The 21,123-nt window shown below is 43.7% G+C and overlaps 1 protein-coding gene and 2 pseudogenes across 5 annotated transcripts in view; 1 reads left to right on the forward strand and 2 right to left on the reverse strand.

The window, feature by feature from the left end:
* Positions 1 to 789: 789 nt before the first annotated feature.
* Positions 790 to 21,123, reverse strand: part of ABHD6 (abhydrolase domain containing 6, acylglycerol lipase) — a 43,980-nt gene continuing 23,646 nt past the window's right edge. For all 5 annotated transcript variants that reach the window (XM_074344606.1, XM_074344607.1, XM_074344608.1 and 2 more), the window contains 7 exons: positions 16,391 to 16,547; positions 14,917 to 15,030; positions 13,446 to 13,578; positions 10,805 to 10,962; positions 7,767 to 7,821; positions 7,455 to 7,555; positions 790 to 1,903 (listed from right to left, as the gene is read on the reverse strand). In XM_074344606.1, coding sequence (XP_074200707.1) covers positions 1,727 to 1,903; positions 7,455 to 7,555; positions 7,767 to 7,821; positions 10,805 to 10,962; positions 13,446 to 13,578; positions 14,917 to 15,030; positions 16,391 to 16,547 — 895 coding nt within the window. In that variant the 3' untranslated portion in view covers positions 790 to 1,726. The remainder of the gene's footprint in view (positions 1,904 to 7,454; positions 7,556 to 7,766; positions 7,822 to 10,804; positions 10,963 to 13,445; positions 13,579 to 14,916; positions 15,031 to 16,390; positions 16,548 to 21,123) is intronic.
* On the reverse strand, positions 16,556 to 18,445 carry LOC141573736 (nucleolar protein 56-like; annotated as a pseudogene).
* LOC141573773 (histone H2A.Z pseudogene) lies at positions 16,955 to 17,472 on the forward strand (annotated as a pseudogene).

The following is a 21,123-nucleotide window of genomic DNA, read 5'->3' on the forward strand; positions in this document are numbered from 1 at the left end:
ACTCCCATACCTAATAGGGTTACACACCTGAGATGCTACTGATCCCAAGTCTCGGGCTTCTTCTGTGACCCTGAGGAAACTAATGCCCAACCCCCATCAGAACCGACCCCTCCTAGCAGCTCACTAAACTCAGAATTCCTGGTGGATATGGGAGATTGGAACAAGCAACATGTCTAATATCTACTTCCTTTTCGACTTCACTGATTTTTTTTGCTCTCACTTGTATTACTTCCTTCTAATGTTTCCTAGGTTTGATTTACTTTTCTTCCCCCCTAGCTTCTTAAGACAGAAGCTTAAATTATCTATTTTCAGCCTTTTTTCTTTTCTAATATGTGTAATTTGGCCTAGAAATTTCCCTCCGAGTGCTGCTCCAGCTGCATCTCACAAGTTTGACGTCGCATTTTCCTATCTTCTTGTTTTCAAGATCTGTATTCTGCTTTTCCTTGATAAATAAAAACATTCAGACCAAGTCCCGAATTCCAGCATAAACCACAAAGTTCACCTCACTTTGAAACAGTGAGTCTCCTGGGGAGCTTAGGTTTCTAAATGCCACAGAGAAGGTCAAAATGAAGTCTGATGACGTCCTGCCTTTTGTTTTTGATACATAATTTCAATTGAACAAAAATTCATGATTTCTGAAAATGAAACTCGTAACTCATGCAAGCAAGGTCTTCTAATGCCTACAGACCAAGCCTTACTTTAAAAATACATTTTAAAGTTAAGAGACAGTCTTCCAGTGCTGCGCGTCACTAAGAGCTCTAGAAAGAGAACCCACTTGCATACCGCCAATCTAGACTGATTGAATTTATTTCATGTCATTGTGGTCACTTTTACAGCTGTTTAGACTTATTTTCAATCACATTATTGTCCACAGAATTCACAGAATTCATTAACAAGCTAATATTGTACGTCCAAGGGTTTTCAGTAGCTCAGCAAGATAGAAAAGAGGCCCACGAGGTGCTTGTGAGTGGAACTCGAGTCTGACTATTTAGATAGATGTCTACAACGTTATTGCTTTATTAGTCCTGTTTTTAAAGATAATAAATTATCCCAGGAACCCCCCCCACCAATGTTCTTCCTCCTGCAGCTTTCGGGGTTCACTTGCAACATATCTGACACGAGGGTGCCAATCAAGTCACCCACCTGTGCTTCCCGCAGCCCCGAGCTGGCTGAGGCAGCACATGCCCTTCTGCGTGTGTAAGTATTTCCTACAGGCTGCCATGCTCCTCCCTGGTTTTGCAGCTGATGCACTTCCTTCATGTGTGGGACTCTAAGTAAAACTTAAATTAGAGATAAACAAGAGGGGCTTGGTGAATGGGGACTAATGCTCCTAAAACAGCCACGGACCATGCAGGGGAGAGTGTCTAAAGCGACAGAAATACCTCGAGTCTCAGTCTGTAAGGAGCATCTCAGAGAAAATGTCCTCAGTGGTTGTGGTCCGGGGTGGGCACTTAGCGACGTGAACCTGAGGACTTCTGGGTAGATTTCATGGATGGGTTTTCTTATTTTGTTCCACATGAGTTTGCATTTTGCAAAAAACATCTTGGAGCGCTCCTCGTGGCCCTTGAAGCTCTGTGGATCTGTAGAGACTGGGGCCGGGGCACTGGCTTCCTCAGGTGGCTGCTCCCACCACGTTTGGGGCAGGATCCCTGAGAAGTGGTGGCCACGTCAGATTTGGGAGACAGGAGTGGATGCTGGGTGCAGAGCGCAGGCTGCCGTCAGGGCCTCAGTCCAGCTTCTTGTTGTTGTCTGTGTTGTGCACAGAAGCTAAGAAGTCGACGAGGAGCTTGGCTGTCTTCCTGGGTCTCTCCATCACCACCGAGTGCCCACAGTTTTCCAGGAGTTCCACCTGGCAGTTGGCGATTGACTTTGCCAACATGTCTGCCCCAGACACATCAAGCACCTGCAGGACAGGAGAGGAAACTAGATGGAGAAGATTCAGATGCCTATGTGCACTCCATGGACAGAGCTTCCATCCAGGCCTGGCTGGGGTGATTTTTAGGACTAAGTCGCTTCAGCGTTGGGCCTTGTTGCCCTCTGATGGGAGCGACCACTTGCCTCGTGTTTTGTGTGTGTGTGTGTATTTTTATTGAAGTGTAGTCAGTTTACAATGTTGTGTCAGTTTCTGGTGTACAGCACAATGCTTCAGTCATACATGAACATACATATATTCATTTTCATATTTTTTTCACCATAAGTTACTACAAGATATTGAATATAGTTCCCTATGCTATAAAGTATGAACTTATTGTTTATCTATTTTATATATATATATTAGCTAGTATCTGGAAACCTCAAACTCCCAATTTATCCCCCCTACACCATAAGCATAAATTTGTTTTCTTTGGCTGTGAGTCTGTTTCTGTTTTGTAAATAAGTTTGTCTTAGCTTCCATATATAAGTGATATGATACGGTATTTTTCTTTCTCTTTCTGGCTTACTTCACTTAGAATGACAATCTCCAGGTCCATCCATGTTGCTGCAAATGGCATTATTTTGTTCTTTTTTATGGCTGAGTTGTATTCCATTGTATAAATACACCACAACGTCTTTATCCAGTCACCTGTCAATGGACATTTAGGTTGTTTCCGTGTCTTGGCTACTGTACATAGTGCTGCTAAGGACATCGGGGGTGGGGGGCATGTATCTTTTTAAGGTACAAATTAAGGTCAAATGCCTCATGTTTTATTCTGCAACTTGGTGTCAGAAGTTGTGTTGCTGCCCGCATTACTGAGGTAGAAATACAGTCCCTGCCCTGAGGAGGTCCTGGTCTTGGGGGAAGCCAGAGAGAAATGCACTGCGTTGTGGCAAGGGCTCTGATGGGGGAGGATCATGGGAGCTGAGAAACCACAGGGGAGAGGAATTCATGAAAGAGGGAGCAGCACGAGGGTGACAAGTCATGGCCATGGGGACAGTGGGTGGCTCAGTCCTGTGTGAGTGGGGAAGGGCTCCTGTCCTCCAATGTTGGGGAGTCAGCATTTTAAAGAACAGAATTAATGCCAAAAGATCCATGATGAACAAAATACCAAAATTATAAATAAAGACAGAATCTGACCCTGCACAGAACACACCTCGCCCTAGCCCCAGCTCTGCCATGCATTACAGTGGTCGGTGCTGGAGGGCAGGGATCCTAAATGTCCTGGTCCCTGCTGTATCCTCAGAGCCTGAGATAGTACCAGGCACATACTAGGCGCTCAGTAGAAATCTGTTAGCTGACTTAAATGTATAGGCAGGCAGTTGGTGGGTCTGTCCCTTTGCTAGTTTGCTCATTCACTTTCCTGTTTGTTCCCTCACTCACCATGTACTCTGAGTCTCCAACATACCCGGCACTGTGCTCGCAGGGGGAAGGGACATTCAGTAATAGACCTTGCGTATTTCCAGAAGGCCCTCCCACTCTGGTGGACTAAATACAGAGGAGAAAAACTTGAACTAAAGTGCAGAAATGCTCTTAGGAAGGGCTGTCAGGTTCAGTTGTACAGGCTGTCTCCTGCCCAGTTCCAGGGGGAATCATTTATATAAACGATAATGCACATGGTTCCCCCCTTGAAGCCTTGAAAGTCCAAAGAATAAGGAGGCTGAATTCAGCCTGGCAGGGGTAGGTCTGTGACACCAAATGCTGATGACAGAGGAGGAAAGAGTCAGATCGCTTGGGAAGAAAAGACCATGAAATAAAGGGCCCCCAAAGCCGCTGCTATGTGGACTCTGCCCTGAGAATGGTCCGTTGAACACATACGGTATCTGATCATATTTGTTGTAAGCCCAGGGAGTGTCAGGCTTTTTTTTCTGGATCAAAATGGACTTCAGAGTCCTGGAGGAAATTTGGGACTACAGGACCATGGGCAGAGGCCAGCTATCAGAGGCAAAGGATATGAGCAATAAGTTATTATTTATTTTTTGATACCCGGAGAAAGATGACCTTCATACCTATTATCTCACTTGAATCTCACAATAACCACAGCAGTAAAAGAGAGACCTGGGATCTGGATCAGATGAGTGACCTGCACACGGTCACAGGCTGATAAATGGCAGAGGCAGGGGTGGAACCCAGACTTTCAGACTCCAAAGCCAGTGATCTCGTTTCTGCAGTGTCTCCACAGAACGATGGGATCTCATCTCTCCCTGTTGGTCCCTGAGAGGCTGCAGTCACCTTTGGGATTTTTAGAAGGAAGAAAGGCCTTCACTGTTCTGACTGATTTCTGACTGAATGACTCCCTGCTGGCCCAGCCAGGGTCCCGCTTCTCTGCTCAGGCGTACACAAAGCTGCTTTCAGTCCCCTGGCTGCCGCAGAAGGAGCACGTGAGGCCGCCCTGCTCTGGATGCCCTCATTCCCGCGCTGCGCAACCTCAGCCACACCTGGCTGGTCTGAGAGAGCTGCAGTCCGACACCATCATCCCCTCCTCCCCCGGTGTCCTGGGCTTGGCCTCTCCCCAGGTCTCCCCTCCTGGGCTACCCCCCACAGCCATGGGCCTCTGTGGCTCAGCCTGACTTCCTGCCTGTGCTTTCGTCACACCTACAGTGGGGATGTGCAGCCTGCCCAGTGCTCACAATGGGGGCTCCACAGAGAAGCTATCTCAACAGAAGGGAAAGCTTTGCTCTAATCTCCTTTCTCACAACAGTCAATAGCGTAGGACTCCTGGGTACCCTTCAACAGATGTTAATTCTGTCTGCCTGTGGGTCTTATAAAGACTCCAATTCTCACTACCTTCTCTTGTTTTAAATATCCCAAGAACTTTTAGTAAGATATGATTTCTAAAGAATAGTTGCAAACAAAAAAAGGAGCTTCTGGGGTATAAATCAGTATCTCTTTGGAGGGTTTATTATGGCTTGATTGTGTCCCCTCAAATTCATATGTTGAAGTCCTAAACCCCAAATACCTCAAAATGTGACTTTATTTGGAAATCGGGTCGTGGCAGATGTAGTTAAGATGAGGCCACACTGAAGCAGGGTGGGCCCTAATCCAGTATGACTGGCATGTTACAAAAAATTAAATTTAAACACAGAGACACACAGGCACAGGGAGAAGGCCGTGTGAAGATGAAGGCAGAGATCACAGTGATGCATCTAAACACCAGGGAACACCAGCAACAGCCAGCAAACTACCGGAAGCTGGGAGGCAGGGAGGGAGCACACGCTCCTTCAGAGCTCCCAGAAGGAACCAACCTCTGATGCCTTGATCTCAAACTTCCAGCCTCCAGAACTGTGAGACAATCAATTTCTGTTGTTTAAGCCATCCACTTTGTGGTACTTGGTTACAGTAGCCCTCGTAAACTTACACAGAGCCATCTGACAAAGTCTATTAAAATTTAAAAATGTGCATAGCCTATGACCTACTGACTCCACATCTAAGGACTGCTCTAACACTGCACGGACACACGTGTATAGTGATGTTCACTGAGGTGTTGATAGCAGAAACCTGAAAACGACCTCAGTGACCATCAGTAGGGCACTGGTTAAATACGTTATGGTAGAATCATATACGGGAGTATTATGCAGCTTTCAAAAAGAACGTGGAATTTTGTTGTGGGCAAGAATCATTCATGAATGGTAAACCCAGAGGGGAATATTTGATTAGGAGCAGGTTATCTGCACAAAGTATCTCCCTGCAGACTGGTTACTAGTCGCAAGGGGAGAAATAATTACTCTTCAACGAAGAAATCAGACATCCTGACCAGGCAACCAAAATTAACATCACTGAGGGGCAGAAAGACATTGTGCCCCTGAGAATGGGATGTCTTATCACTCAGGAGATATTCTGGCCAGGGATATACAACCTGGATTTTATCATGAGGAAACAGCAGACAAACTCAAATTGAGGAACACTTTGTAAAACAACTGGCCCGCACTCTTCAAATATCTCAGTGTCATGAAAGACAAAGGCAGACTGAGGGGATCATTTCACACTCCTTTAAAGGAGACTAAAGAGGCATGACATGTAGAATGTGCTCTTGAATTAGGTCCTGGTTCAGGGAGTAAGAGGAGGAGAGGACTTTATGTAGGACATTACTGAAACAGTGGATGAATTTGGAACATGGAGTAGATTAGATAAAAGCATTGCATCAACGTTAAATTTCCTAAATGTGGTATCATACTGTGATTATGTGAGGGAATATTATTGTTTGCAGTAAATACACCCTGAAGTATTGGGGGTAAAGGAGCAGAATGTGAGTAACCTACTCTAAGTGGTCCAAAAATATGTATTTCTAGATCTATCTAGATGAGGATGATGAAACAATGTGGCAAATGTTGAAAAATTGGTAAAAATAAGATGTGGTACATACATACCAGAGAATGACACAAGACACTCAGCAATGAAAAAGAATAAACTGTTGGTATATGCAACATGGATGAACCTCAAAGACATTATGCTTCCATGAAAGAAGCCAGATGCGAAAGACTATATGTTATATGATACCATTCTATGAAAATTCTAGAAAACTATATATTCTAGGCAAAACCACAGAAAAAGAAAACAGATCAGTGGTTGCATGGGGCTGGGGTGGGAATGGAGATTAACTGCAGATGGGCAGGAGGGAACTCTGGGGGGTGACAGAAGTGCTCTACAATTGGGTTGTGGTGGATGCACAACGAGGTCAATCTGACGGCGTGTAAGGTGTATTTCAATAAAGCAGGTAAAATTGATGACATTAGGTAAAACAGATACAGGAGTACTCTGTACTATTTTTACAATTCTTCTGTAGTTTGAGATTATTTCAAAATAAAATATTTCAAAATACAGAATGAGTAGATCCATATGGGCCAATATGAAATGATTTCCAAGGTATATTTTTCTTATACATATGAAACAAAGTGCAAAGCAGTATACATAGTATGTTTGAAAAGTTTTTAGACATATTGATATGTGCTTGGAATAGGAGTAGGCAAACAGCAACCCTCACCTGCTTTGCAGCTTTGTGAACCAGTGTTCCCCAGGACCCTGTCATTTGTCTGGAACTGCCTGCAGCTGCTTTTGCTCCACAGCAGCAGAGCTGAGTAGTTGTGAGAGATCATATCACCCACAGAGTCGCAGAAATTTACATCTAGCCTGTTACAGAAAACTTCTGCCAACCCCTGTCTTAGAAAATTTAAGAAACACACACAAGACAGAAATTGTCTCGAAGAAATGGGGGCTGGGATCTGAGATATAAAAGAGACCAAGTTTTCATTATAAACCTTTTTGTAGTCTTTGAAGTTTTTTGTACCAAGTGACTATATGGCTTTGAGAAAAATAACATGCAGAGATGATTTTAAATTGTCTTACATTTTAAAAGGTCAACGTCATTGCTCTCACCTCAAAGAATGATGCTTCCCGTGAACACTGGTACCTGACCGAGGTGTGCTCCACCTCTTCTTGGTATCAGAAACCAGCCAGCCAGGTGCCCTTTATAAATGACCACTGGCCTTTCCTCCGAGGCTGCTGTCACGGGCACAGGTGGCCCCAGAGACACGCTACATACCTGGTCTTGTTTACCCCAGATGATCTGCGTCGGAACCTTGATCTTGTCCATGTTCTGATGGAGGGAGTATCTCGACTTCTCGTTGACGATTTCCAAAAACACTTTTCAGGGAAGGAAAACAAAGTGAGCGCGTGCTGGGCTGGGCTGTGGACACCACCGTAGAGAACAGAGAATATCTGAGTCTAAGCCATCGCTTCTCTCTTGAGGGGCCTCAGAAAACTATCAAAGTCTCAGAAATGTTAGGCGTAAGAGCCAGCCACCCATAAAGCTTCACTCGCCACAAGCTCGAAAGCTTAACTCAGGACTACTTACACTTTCGGTAGAAGTTGTTATGAGGGATGCGGACGTCGACCAGGCCTTGCAGGATCTAAGGATAAACAACCCAAAGTCAGAAGGCAGATTTGCTTCCTCAGGCCTTGCATGGCTCTGGGACCATGAAGGAAGTGAAGCCCAGCATTTACAGCACTGTCAAGGTTTGTAGGGCCTGGCCCTCCACGTTCCCACGACGCAGTGTGCAACGTAACTGGGAGTTAGGATCGTATGGAGCTTTTTTCTAATTAGGAAGGAACATAGATAATACTGTGACGCCAAAGGTCCCCTGCGGCATGTCAAATACACACGATATGGCCTGATGGCCACTTTACCTTGAGAAATTCTCTGCTTAGCCTGAGACACAATCAGGATGGTAATAATATCAAGCAATTATTCAGTAATATCCAATGTGGAATAAGGTCTATTAAAAAAAATTTAACTGTTGGGGATGATGAGCCTCTGAAACAATGAAGAAATAAACTATTGGGGAAATTCTAGGGAGGCCGCCAATGTCCTGTGCTTATTATGTGACATTGTCCTGGCCCTCCCTGCTATGTGCGGGCTGTGAGGCTGCAGCACATGCAAACAGGCCAGATTCCTGGACCAGGGAGACTGACCCAGAGAGGTGCTGTGGCCAGAAGATACACAGTCCACCCCTTCCTCCTGCCTCAGTGTTCTTGAGGTAGGGGCCAAGGGTCATGTTAGCAGCTATCACTCCTTTCGTCTCCCTGGGAATGGTCTGAAGCCCTTACATGCACTCTCAGGAGTCACTGACTTCCACCTCTGCACTGTCTGAGGTGGGAAGATCCAGCCATAACTGCTCTGTACTAAACCCACCCTCTGGAGCATGACCAGAATCTGACTATTCTGGAAGTGGAAGCTTAGAGGTGAGACCAATGGCAAACTCTGACACCCTGTGCTCAGCATCAGACAGTTCCTTTGTTCTACTGTCTCTCCTGCACCCATGCATCAATCCTTCTTGCAGCCATCCGTCCTCCATCCCTGCTTCATGCAGACCTCCACCATCCATCACCCACCCACACACCCACCCTGCATCTCTGAATCATATAAGCATATGTCTATCCATGCATCCATCTATCCTGCATCCACCAATCCATCCACCCTCCATCCCTGCAGTCTCCAGGCATCCTCCCATCCATCCAACCAAGCATCCAGCCATCCATCCTATTCTGCATCCCTAAATCATCTATGCATACAGATGCATCAATTCACGCATCCATCTATTCTGCATCTACCCACACATCCATTCTCCATCCCTGCATTATCCAGGCCTCCTTCCATCCACTGACCTACCCAGTCTATACCTAGGACCTCAGTGGGCCGAGAGCTCGGGTGCTCCTTTCCTCCTAGGCGGGTAAGACTTTGGACCATTTGTTTTTTCCCAATTTGTTTTCAAGTCCTTGACAAGTCAAAACATGGAATTTTCTAAAACCTTCTTTGGGCGCTCTATCCTGGGAAGAGAGAAGTACGGAGAGGGGACCAGCGTAATGTCATGACTAAGAAGAGGATTTCATGAATAGAATATCCTGCAGAATCTGATTCTGGGTGCTTCCTCAGAGACGGGCCACACCGGTTAACTGAGTTATGTCCGTGACTTCTCATAAAGCCCATTCTCTCAACTGAGGCAACTGAGGCAGGGCCCATTTCCTACAATAAAGGGAAATAATTTGCTATTGTGAGGCCTCCAGGCATGGACTCCTCTCTCTTGGTTTTCCACACTCTCCCTACAGGACCTCATTTAGACCCATGACCTTTAATATCATCATCTGCTGGCGGCTCTAACTGTTTGGCTCCAGACCAGACTTCCCCAGCCCCACTGTGTTCCCACTGTCTACTTAACACCTACACTTGGAGACCACATAGGCAACGTGAACTTAACACATCCAAAATGGAGCTCTTAGCCTATCCCCTGAACCCCCCTCCCTCTCCTTCCTCTACTCAGAAAACATGACCTTTATTCAACTGAAGTACCAGCAGTCACCTGTGACTCCTCACCTTCCCTCATCCTCCACTTCCAACGTGCCAGGAAGTCCTGTCCGTTCTTCCTCCCAAAGCTTCGCAGATCTCTCGTCTCCACTGCTACCACCGCAGTCTACACCACACTCATCTCCAAGCCACAACAGCACCCTAGTGGATTTATCTGCTTCTGTCTGTGCTCCCCTACAATCCTTCCGTGGTTCTCCTATTATACTTTAAAAAACTCCAGGCTCCTGCCCATAACCTACAAGGTCCTACATGACCCAGCCTAGTGGTTCTCAATGTGTTTCTTGGTTGTCCAAGAGGTCAAACTATTTTCATAACACTAAATGCCACCTCCCTGTTTCACTTTCATTCTCTCAAAACAATACTGATTTTCAGAGCCTATGTAACGAGGGATAATGTCATTATTTTGATGGCTAATAAGTGCTTGTATATTCTTGTGTTTTAAGTTTTTCTGAGATTTAATTTCTAATATGATAAATATCAATAGTTATAACCTCCATAAACAAAAGCCCTTTGGGGTCTTCAATTCTTAAGACTGTAAAGGGGTCCTGAGATTTTTAAAAAACGAGAATCTCTGACTTAGCCCCTGCCTCCCTTCCCACTGTCATCTCAACCCATTCTCTCCCTCACGCTCTGGGCTCCAGTCATCCTGGCCTCCTCCTCCTTGCTTATGTTTTTTCCATCTCTGTCCACGCTGCCTTCTCAAAGAGGCTTCTGAGAGTTTCTCCTGCCTCCCTGTTTTCAATCACTGCACCATCTTAATTTTCTCTATAAACCTGTAATAATTTGCAATTATTTGTTTTCTTGTTAATTGTCTGCTTCCCCCACTGGCCTGTGTCTGCCCAAGGACCTTCTCTGTCTTACTTATTCACCACGGTGCCCAAGCACAGTGCCTGATACATCACAGGCATGATACAGATGCTTGTTGAATGAATACATGGATGAGAACAAGGAGGGAACGCATGAAGGAAGCTGGTACTGGCCCCCTATGCCTTTGGCGGAGGGCAGGCACATTGCTGCTGAGACCACGTTACCTGCTGGGGCACCTTGAAGCGGACGTAGGAGCAGAGCTGGAGCATCTCACTCATCTCTTCTGGGGTGGATGGGATCAAAGGAATCTTCTCGACGGTGGCTGACTCCTGCAGTTCTTTAAGCCGCTGTACAAACTGATTATCAGTTGAGTACTGCAGGCCTGTGGGATTCAAACCAAAGCAGCTTGGCAATCTATCTACCTTCTTACGAAACCCCATTTTATATAGGGACCCTCCAATATCAGCCCAGAGCTAACTTTTTTCAGGTGTTTTTCAGCAATAGATTTCTTTTCATTTAGCACTGACATCTTTGCTCAAGGTCAAAACCACACTCTGAAAAACACAGAAAAAAATTCTTTACAATAGATTAGGGATTGGTTACTCAAACTATGGTCCGTGGACCAGCAGCAATGGGAGCCCATAAAAAATGCAGAATCTCAGCCCCTCCCCTAAGTCTCTTGAATCAGAATCTGCACTTAACAAGTTGCCAAGGGATTCATATGTAGGATCGAGTTTAAGAAGTATTGGTCTAGGAGACAACCTGCCTGAGCCCCTTTCACATCTGTAAGGTTGAGAGGAGATATGGTGAAACACGTGATGGGAAGAAAACACAAGATTAGAGTGATTGACTACGCCTACCCCTGGCCTGGACCCACTTAGTAATCTCTTATTTAGGGTCAATACATAAAACATAGTGAGAGGGAGTCCCATTCTCAGCTGTTCCCAACGGTGGGGCAGTTAACTGCCCTCCACACAGTTCCTCTTCCTCCAGGAGAACTTTAGGCGATTGTTGAGACTGAATGACTTTGAGATTGACCATTATTTCTCATCCCTAGAGCTTGACGTGAGAGTACACACGAGCTGATGTATGTATCCAGGAGCGATACAATTTTCACTTCCAACAACGAGCAAATTTCTAGGTATTTAAGTTAGCTAAAGAGCTAGATTTAGAAGGAAAAGCAGTGGCAGCCATACTGTGCTGCAGAAATCCACTTTATAAATGCCCTATATTCAGCAATTCCCCTAACTCTAACACGGGTAATCATGTAGCTTTCAGGATGCCACGAGACAGATTACATGATCTATTTCCTTTCGCTTTAAGACTAATCCTAGACTAAACGTCATGTGGTATCCTGGATTGGATCCTGGAACAGAAAAGGACATTAGTGGAAAAATGAATGAAATCCAAATAAAGCCTGGAGTTTAGTTAATAGTAATGTACCAATGTTGGTTTCTTAATTGTGACAAATTTATTGTGGTAATGTGAGCTGTGAACGGGGGGCATTGGGTCAAGGGTATGTGGGACTCTGTAGAATCTGTGCAACATTTTTCTAAGTTTAAAATTATTTCAAAGGTAAAAAAAATTTTATCTTTTCATTTTCACATACAAACAAATTTAATTCTAAATTTCCAATTGAAACTCAGGTGTAAAACTCTTCTCTGAGCAAATGAACATCCATTCAAAAAAGTCTTCCATAAGTGATTAAAAATCTAATAATCTTCCACAGGGGCTGTTCCTCCAATTCTCAAAATCTATTATTAAAAGATCAAATTATTTTAGACATGGTGCTTGGGAAAAGGAGAAGAGAAAACCCTCTGAGAGCCTGCTTTCCATTTCAATGTCCTTAGCACATCTGAAAAAATTTTAAAGGTAAATTTAGTTATGTTTCGGTAGGAGGTGTACAAGTTCGATTCATGGTTGGGTTCTAGCAGGTAAAGGAGGGAGTAAGTTTGAGCCATAGAAATCAGGTATCAATACGAAGGGACTTCCAAAAAAGCCACAGCTTGGGTTCTGGAGTCAGACAGCCCAGGATCAGTGCTTTCCTGGCTCCAGCTCTAACACAACTACTTTTATGTTCCCACGTATAAAATGGGCCTACGATTTTGATCTGGATAATAATTACAAATGTAAAAAGTCATTGAGATATACACTAAAACTTTGGACAATTTACTTTGTATAAACTATACTCCAATAAAGTACCAGGGGTGGGGAGGGGAGTAAGAGAAAGAAAAAGAGAGAAAAATTAAGATTTTTCTCATTAACACATTATAAATCTAAGTTTGAAGACATGTTAAAAGAATTAAAAATCCAACTTCAGGTCGTAATTTCTGGGGATATGGTACAGCTTAAACTGACATGAATACATGTTAGAACAGAGAAACTAAAGCTTATTGACTTTTTAAAAAAATATCTTGTAATAAATAAAGATCTCTGAGCTTTCAGCAAAAAAAAACAAAGAGGCATAATAATAGTACCTTCATATCATAAGATTATGGCACAAATTAAACCCATATAAAAAGCTTCGCTCCTAAGAACTCAATAAATGTTTGGTGTTAACATTATCATTATATTTCAAGGTATTTACATGCTGTAAAGTACTATACACATTTTAGTTGACCATCTCAAATTCTTTGTGGAAAAAGGCTGGCTCTATATTTTAAAAGTGAGTATGTTGTGATTATGGTTATACAACTATTGTTTGATTATACCACTAAAGAACCCTGATTAGTTATCTCTAAAGCAGACGTCAAAAAGATGATTCTAAAAAAACAGTCACAGCAGACATTGCCACTTGCTTCTTTAGAGGTTCCGACCCCACTGTGCTCAAGTCACTTAGGGCGTTGTTTCAGCTTAGTAACTCACCAGCAGGACACACAAGAGACAGGCTGCAGACATCTGATGGGTAGTAGGCAGCATACACCCCAGCCACGTGGCCGCCCATGGAGGTGCCAATCAGGTGGAAGGGTTTTTTGTTCAGCTTCAGGCATTCTACAAACTAGGAAAGGAAATGAGAAGGGGGCTTGGTTATACAACTGCAGACAACAACAAAGGTGATTACAGAGCAGAAAACCTCTGTACTTCCTTAAAAGACAACTGTGAAGTGCTACTGATGAAAAGGGATCCGAAAGTCTACTGGATCCATTATCCAGTTGAGCCCTGTGGCATGCAGGTACCTCTCTTTACCTGGCAGAAGTGACTGAGGGGTCATTTGTAAGTATAAAACCAACAAAGATCTCCCTAATTCATGAGTCAGCAAACTTTTACATAAAGTTCCCAAGAAAAAATATTTTATGCTTTGTGGGTGATATGACCTCTGTCACAACTATTCAATTCTGTAGCACAAAAGCAGCTGAAGACAAAATGTAAGCGAATAAGTGTGCCTGTGTTCCAATAAAACTTGGCTTACAAAAATAGTTGGCAGGACAAATACAGCCCACGGGCCATAGTTGGCTGACTCTTGCCCTAATTTACAGCCCTTCCCATCCACTCAACCATCCATTCATATAACTATCTGTCTATTCACCGATCCATTCATTCATCCACTTGTCCATCCAACATTACATCCAATCATCCATCCAAGTTTCTATCTATTCAAACATCCAACCAACTATCCACCCATCTATCCATTCATCTAAAAAATATTTATTGAACATCTAGTATGTATAAGGAACTACGGTCAGCTGCTGAAGATACAGCAAAGAGTCAAAGAGACAAGGTTCCTGACCTCAACAAAATACATAGTTTAATGGAGGGAGAGAACAGACATTAAATAAATATCCTTGCCTGGGGGAAACAGTTCATGTCAATTTGAAACTTATGAACCACTAAATTCTGAAATGGTTCCCGAGCTCCATGACCTTGAAACAAGGTCAGCCAGACGGGGGGGGCTGAAGACAGATACTAAAACAGAACAAAATGCAAAGAGCATCCTCCCCACCCCCTACAACCAGGCAGAGGGGCTGTTGCTGTCATCAGGTAGCTGGTATGCAGAAAAACAGACTCCAGGAAAAACAATGGTCTTGAGAAATTCTAAACTCCTTTTGCAAAGAGCCAGTGCTTGTCAGGAACAACTGCATATCACAGAATGAGATCGCACTTCTTCAGAAACAACTGCAACAGGCTTAGAGGAGAACAGTCTGCAATAAGCCCTGGCCCTCCAAAGCTGACGAAGGATACCACTGGGCTGCCATTTTGTTTGAAATTACTTGCAGACAGAATGCAATGCAGACTGGTTATGAGTCAAAATGGAACGCTCTTGCCTGCTCTCCAGACTTGGGCATGCGACAGTGGGCAAAACCCATCTGGGCAACTTTGGGTGGAGCCTCCTACTTACCTGGTGTATCCTCTTGACTTGACCGTCTATGGACAGGTCATCCAGAGAGGAGCGGGTGGTACCCTCATGTCCTGGCATGTCCACGCAGACCAAGTGCAGGTTCTTTGGTAGGAACTAAGGACACAAAGGCCCAGAGAGTCAGTATGTGGTGTGCAGGACATGTCTGCCCACTTTTCTGGGGAGGATGCCCCCACTTACCCAGTGACCTCGATAGCTACCCCTAGGCAATTATGAGCCTGGACCACCCAGTGTCCTACCCTAGTAACATCTGACGTGAATAAGCACTGCCAGCAGCCTCCTAGGAAGCAGAGGCCCCCAAAGCCTAACATATAGATGGAAGGGGACTTGGGGGATGACTGGAGAAGGGGGACAAAGGTCAGGGTAGCAGGCCTGCATCTTTTGCTCTTTCTTGACACTAGCTGGCAGGTACTACAACCTTCTCCTTTCCCTTACCCCTTCCACACTTACTTCAGTCATGCAGTCACTGACTTGAAGCTGTAAGGGATGGTTCTGTCCTCCCAGAGTCCTGGACAGCTGCAGGGCCCAGGAGCAATGCTCTGCCTAAGAACTATGTCTGATCACCCTGATTCTGGTTTCAACTTTTCTTTTCTGCATTAAGGTCTAAGTCCTGGGGTGTTTTTATCCTAACACCTTCTTCCATTTAAATATGTGCCACTTTGACCAGGAAACTGGGAAACATCAGTTATCAATAAGCAAATATCCAGTTATCTGAAAGATGGAGACAGGGAGTGAGAGGTTCATTAAGGCATGAGGATAACTGTCCTCACAGTGGAATCTGGAAATGACAACACAAGTAACTAGAGGATGTGTGAGCCTTTTCCTCCTGGTGTAGCTCATACCCGGGATCATTCAGGTATGGTCCTGCTTGAGGTGGGAGCCTGGGGTGCTTCCCTCCCAAGACCTCTCCCAGCCCCATCTTCACCAGCTGTTCACTTTTACCAAGTAAAGCAAGTTGCCACAACCAAGGAAAACAGGACAGAAAGTGAGTGATTTGGAAAACTATCCTAGAAGCTGCCAGATCAAGACTGTTTCTCTTAAAGGCTAAGGAAGAGAAAAAGAAAAAGCAGATATAGAAGGAGGAGGGAAGGAGAGGGGAAGAGGAGGAGGAGGGGAAGGAAGAGGAGAAACTTGGGAGTAGAAAAGAACAAATGATTTTTTAAAAGCTGCATCTTGATAGTCATGACAGTTCTGAGATGAAGCAGAGTGTCAGAACCTTCCCTAAGAAATATGCATAAGGTAAAACGGTTTGTGAGGCACAGATTTTACAAATAGCATTTAACTCAATAAATTTTGTCTGATAAAAAGATCTGAATAATACACTGCATTAGTTTTAGGATGATTTGAGCCACAGTTCCCTTTGCTTTCTACCGCCGCTGATGACATTGTGTCCAAGTAGAAACGTTTTTCTTTCCAGAATGGCACCCTCTGCAGAGGGAAGAATCTAGAAGTGCACCTTGACCACGCTGAGCCACATATCCTTGTGCGCAGAGAATCCGTGGAGCATGAGGATGGAAGGCTTGTGGCCAGGCCTGCCACGGAAAGAGTAGCAGAACTGATAGTCGCCATGGTGGACGTAGCGGACCTGCATGCCCAGCGCCCTCCGCCAGTACCTGGGGAGGAAAAACACAGGCAGAAGGGTCAGCGAGCTCCGGAGAAGCGGCTCCAGGAAGAGGACTCTCTGTAGTCTCACTTCAAGGTAAGAACACCTCTCCCAGCCCTCCTGCTCCACACGGGTCTCGAATCCTCCAGTGCTTCACCCGTGAGGACCACAGTGTGAAACCATTCCAGGAAGCTCCTTAAATGCGTATTCTGGTATATATGTCACTACTAATCAGTCTATTAAGAGGAAAGGGTGTGTTTTCTTAAGAAGCATGACACATAATAATCATCTTTGGTTAATATATATTTCTAACAGTTTGAACCGCAGTGCAAAGAGGCAGCAGGCAGTAGGATCTCACTGGGTATCTGACTAAGCCCTTCCTCTGTCTTGCTTGTTTGAGCTTCAGTAGAATTCGAAATGGCTGGCGCTAAGGCTGGGAAACATTCAGAAAGGGCCGAAACAAAGACAGTTTCCCCTTGCAGAGAGTGCTGGCTCGCATTTCCTGGGGGGCCATGTTCATCGACAGCTAAAACCTGGGCCGCGCAGCTGTGGAAGTGTGGGCATGAGTGTGGGAGTGCACTGTGTACAGCGCAGCCATCCTGGAGGACCTCAATAAAGAGGTGCCTTAACTGGCAGGAAATGCATCAAAAGACTTACAGGTACAGTGAGTTCCCCCTCGTCATTTGCAGCCTGCTATTCGTGGAGATGAGGAATTGGACTCTCTCACTGAGGCTGCAATTGCTGGAGGTGGTGTCATTCCACACCTCTACAAAGCTCAGGATGGAAGGAAAGGACAACAGGAGACTATCGAACAGATGCCTGGATTCCTTATTATCTCAGGATTCTGTGCACTCCCACAGCTGTCGAGTGTCAGGGATTCCAGGGACTGCATCTCTGTGAGAAACACTCTTTTGCCTTTTTGTAATTCTATTTGAGCAAGCTGGAAGTTTACTAGCTTTCCAACCAACCAAATTTCTGAATTTGAGTCTTAACCTTATTCATTCATTCACTCATTCCTGTGAATTTGTTTTTATTGAGATAGAGGGGGTGGGTTGGGAAATCTTCCTGTGGTTATGTCCTACCAGGGAAATGTCCATTCTCATCTTCTTGGCATAGCTTTTGGGACTTTTCCTTCTCCTTGGAGATGCTGCTCTTGCTGCCAGCAGCCTCTTCAGGTCCACTGCTGACAGCTCCTCCTTGGAAGAGAATTTCCTCTTTTTCTTGGGGACACTCTTGTTTCCAGACTCTTCAGGGTCACTGGCTGGTTCCTCTTTGGGGAAAGATTTCTTCCTCTTGGGAAGATTTCCACTGCCAGCTGTTTCTTCAAGATTGCCACTAACCTGCTCCTCCTTGGGAAAGGATTTCTTGTTTTTGAGGTTTGGAGAAAGAGACAGAGGGGTCTTCCACTCCATCCTCCTGAGGAGCCTCCTGGGCTTTTGGTTTCCCTTCTCTCTGAGTCTTGCATTTGCTCCTCGCACTCCCAGGAAACTGCTGCTGTTTTCTGAAGACGCCAGGGAACTGCAGCCAGCCGTTCATTTCCTTCTTCAAGTGTTTCTTCTCCTGTTTCCTCAGCTTCCTAGTAATCTCAACAGTGGCTTCCTCAGCCCGAACCATTGTCTCCTTCACGACATCCAGATTCTTTCGTGAAATCTCTCCAGTCTCACAGAAGGACAGAGGCGCCTTGAATTGTTCTCGAAGCTTCTCCTCATACACACTTAACGGCACCTCAGGGAAGAAATCAACTTGTGAGGCAGGACTGCTTTTGTTTGCCAGGTATTGGGAGATGCAGCTTTTGTTCTTGGCAGCTGCTTGACCTATCAAGGGGGAGTGGAAAATGAGTCCATATTTTGGGGTGCTACCCTTTGGTCTTTGGGGCTTTGGAAACTTGATCCTCTTGCTGGATCCAGGGAATCATTCAGACACCAGGACTGGCCATCAGAGTCTTAACCATATGTAAGGGATACTGAGGCGTCAAAGAAGCTATTGATTCTCAAGTATTGGATTTTGTTTGAGTTGACTATTTTTGTTTTTGTTTTAAACTGTTCAGATTTTAACTGTGATGCAGAATTTATGGTAACAAACATTTGATTTTGTAAAGACGTTATTTCCACTATGATGGATAAACCCAATAAAGGTCATATCCTCCCCTGTGCCCCAAATATATTTTCCCTAGAGATTTTGAGAGTGAGAACTCGTTTCTTAAGAATTATCTGCATCAGTTCTCTGATTTCATTCCTTACAACATATGGCAGCTGGCTGAAAGCTCCGTTTCTGATGGTTACATAAGACTTGGCAGTGCTGGAGTTTGGCCTGAAATCGATTTCAATGTGAAATTACCATCTAAACAAATTAATTCTCTGCATGAGATGAGAGATACTTAACTCAATTAGAGATTCACTTGGTGGTATACTTTGCACCAAAGAGGTAGCCAAGTCTAGCAACAGCAAATAGCTTAAATTGATCAGTTTTAAACCTCTGTGTGAAGTAACAGGAGAGAGTGGTGAGAGTGTATATTCACATTACTTGTATCCGCATACAAAACGTGTGGCAGCGTGTACACGACACTGTGAAGAAGAACATCCGGAGCTGAGGTGGGAAATACAGAGAGAAGCAGGTGGAGAGGGAACAGCGGTGGGAGGGAGAATTCTCACGTTCCTTTTAGTATTTTTTCAATGAATGCATTGCCTATTCAAACATTAAAATATAATAAAATTGGCTAGCTTAGCAGCTCTTCTTATGACAAAACACGCATATTTCAAAATTCTAAATCATGGAAACATGACATGAATTTGTTGACTCATTCATCTCCCAGCTCATTCATTTACTGATGGATGATCTTGAACCTCAATTTCCTCACCTATAATATGGGAGAATGCTGCACTCTGCTGAGGATATGGATAAGATTAAATGAGATAGTCCACTACAAAGTTTTGTTCAATGCTCAACACCTGGTAAGTATTCAATAAATGGTAGTTTCTATACAGTAAAAAAAAAAAAAAAAAAAGGCTGTCCTTCAAATACATCATCTGCCAAAACTTCAAGGGAAAATTGTGGAAAATTTTGTGACAAATTTGACAGCCATAAGATTGATATCCTTGATATATTAAAAAAAAAAGTATAAATTGATAGGAACCATGCTAAGACCCCAAATCATCATTGGGCAAAATAAGCAAAAGGATTACTCAGAGTAGAAGAGATATTAATGACTAACAAATGAAAATATGTTCAACTTGACTAACAATGAGAGAAATGAAAATCACAAGACGTATATTTTTTATGAACTCCTACATTAGAAAAGTGCTTTAAAAAACAAACAAACAGTTATAATGTTCAACCTTTCTAGAAAGCAATCTGGCATTAAGCATCAAGAATCGTTAAAAAAGTCGTGCTCTTTGACCTAGTCATTATATTTCAAGGAATAATCTGTCCTGAGGAAATAAGCAGAAATCTTGAAAAAAAATTTCTAAAGATGTCCAAGATAGTATTACTGAAATTAGAAAAAAAAAATCGGTACTAACTTGAATGTCCGTAAATAGAAAATGTATTATGTAAATTATAAGATATCCAGATAATGTAATATTTTACTGTTATTAAAAATGAGGTTTTCAAAAATATCCAGTAACACAGGAAAATGTTCAGGATGTAATGTCAAGTGAAAAAATAGGACCCAACTTTTTTTATATTATTGACTCCTATTCTGTTAAAAAGATTTTTTTTTTTTAACTATACATAGATGAGGTGGGGAAAGAGAGGTGGTAAGAACAAGAGGAACCGAAGAAAATGATGTGACAGGTTATGGGCAATTTCTGTTTTCTCTGTGTTACCTTTTCATAATCAAATTCTCTACAGCTCTAACAGAAAGTACAGGATGAGTTCAAAGGGAGAGCTGCAAGGACCTTGTGGAAAAGGTGACATTTGAACAGGCACCTGGGTACTCAACGCAGATTAGCTGGAGTCAAAGAAAAATGTGCCCTGAGGAGGGCATGGCAGAGGCACAGGACTGGGGGAGAACCAGGGGTGACTTGAACCCAAAGTGAAGGGAGACGGGGTTAGAAAGGAGCCTGGCACCAGGATCAGGAATTGAGGACTTCCTCGCACCAGGTGGAGCTCTTGGGTCCTCCGCCACGTTCTTCATTTAATTGGTACATCCACTGGAAAATATTACCGAGGTTTCAAACACAAGGAGCTAGAGAATGAGTATCAGTAACTCCAAATGATCCTCTCAATGAAAGAGTGGGAAGAAGACTCCTTTAGCTGCCAGGTCAGCTAAAAAATGATAAAAGACCAATGGCTCAGATGGGAAAACAAACTCAACTTCTTCGGTTTAAGAATAATAGAGAATATTATGACTGAAAAATTGTGCTGAACACTGGAATTTGACACAACATTGTAAAATGATTATAAATCAATAAAAAACGTTTAAAAAAAAGAAAAAATAAAGAGTAAATAAAATAAAGTAAAAAAAAGAATAATAGAGAATAACTTACTTCTAGTTCATAAACATCACAAAGTTAGAGATTAGAAATAGCTGCAAGCTTACAGAACAGAAACAAAGAAGAGTTAAACTGGGATGAACAAATGTCTCA

The sequence above is a fragment of the Camelus bactrianus genome, chromosome 17 (genome assembly GCF_048773025.1).
Source record: "Camelus bactrianus isolate YW-2024 breed Bactrian camel chromosome 17, ASM4877302v1, whole genome shotgun sequence".
NCBI classification, from domain to species: domain Eukaryota; kingdom Metazoa; phylum Chordata; class Mammalia; order Artiodactyla; family Camelidae; genus Camelus; species Camelus bactrianus.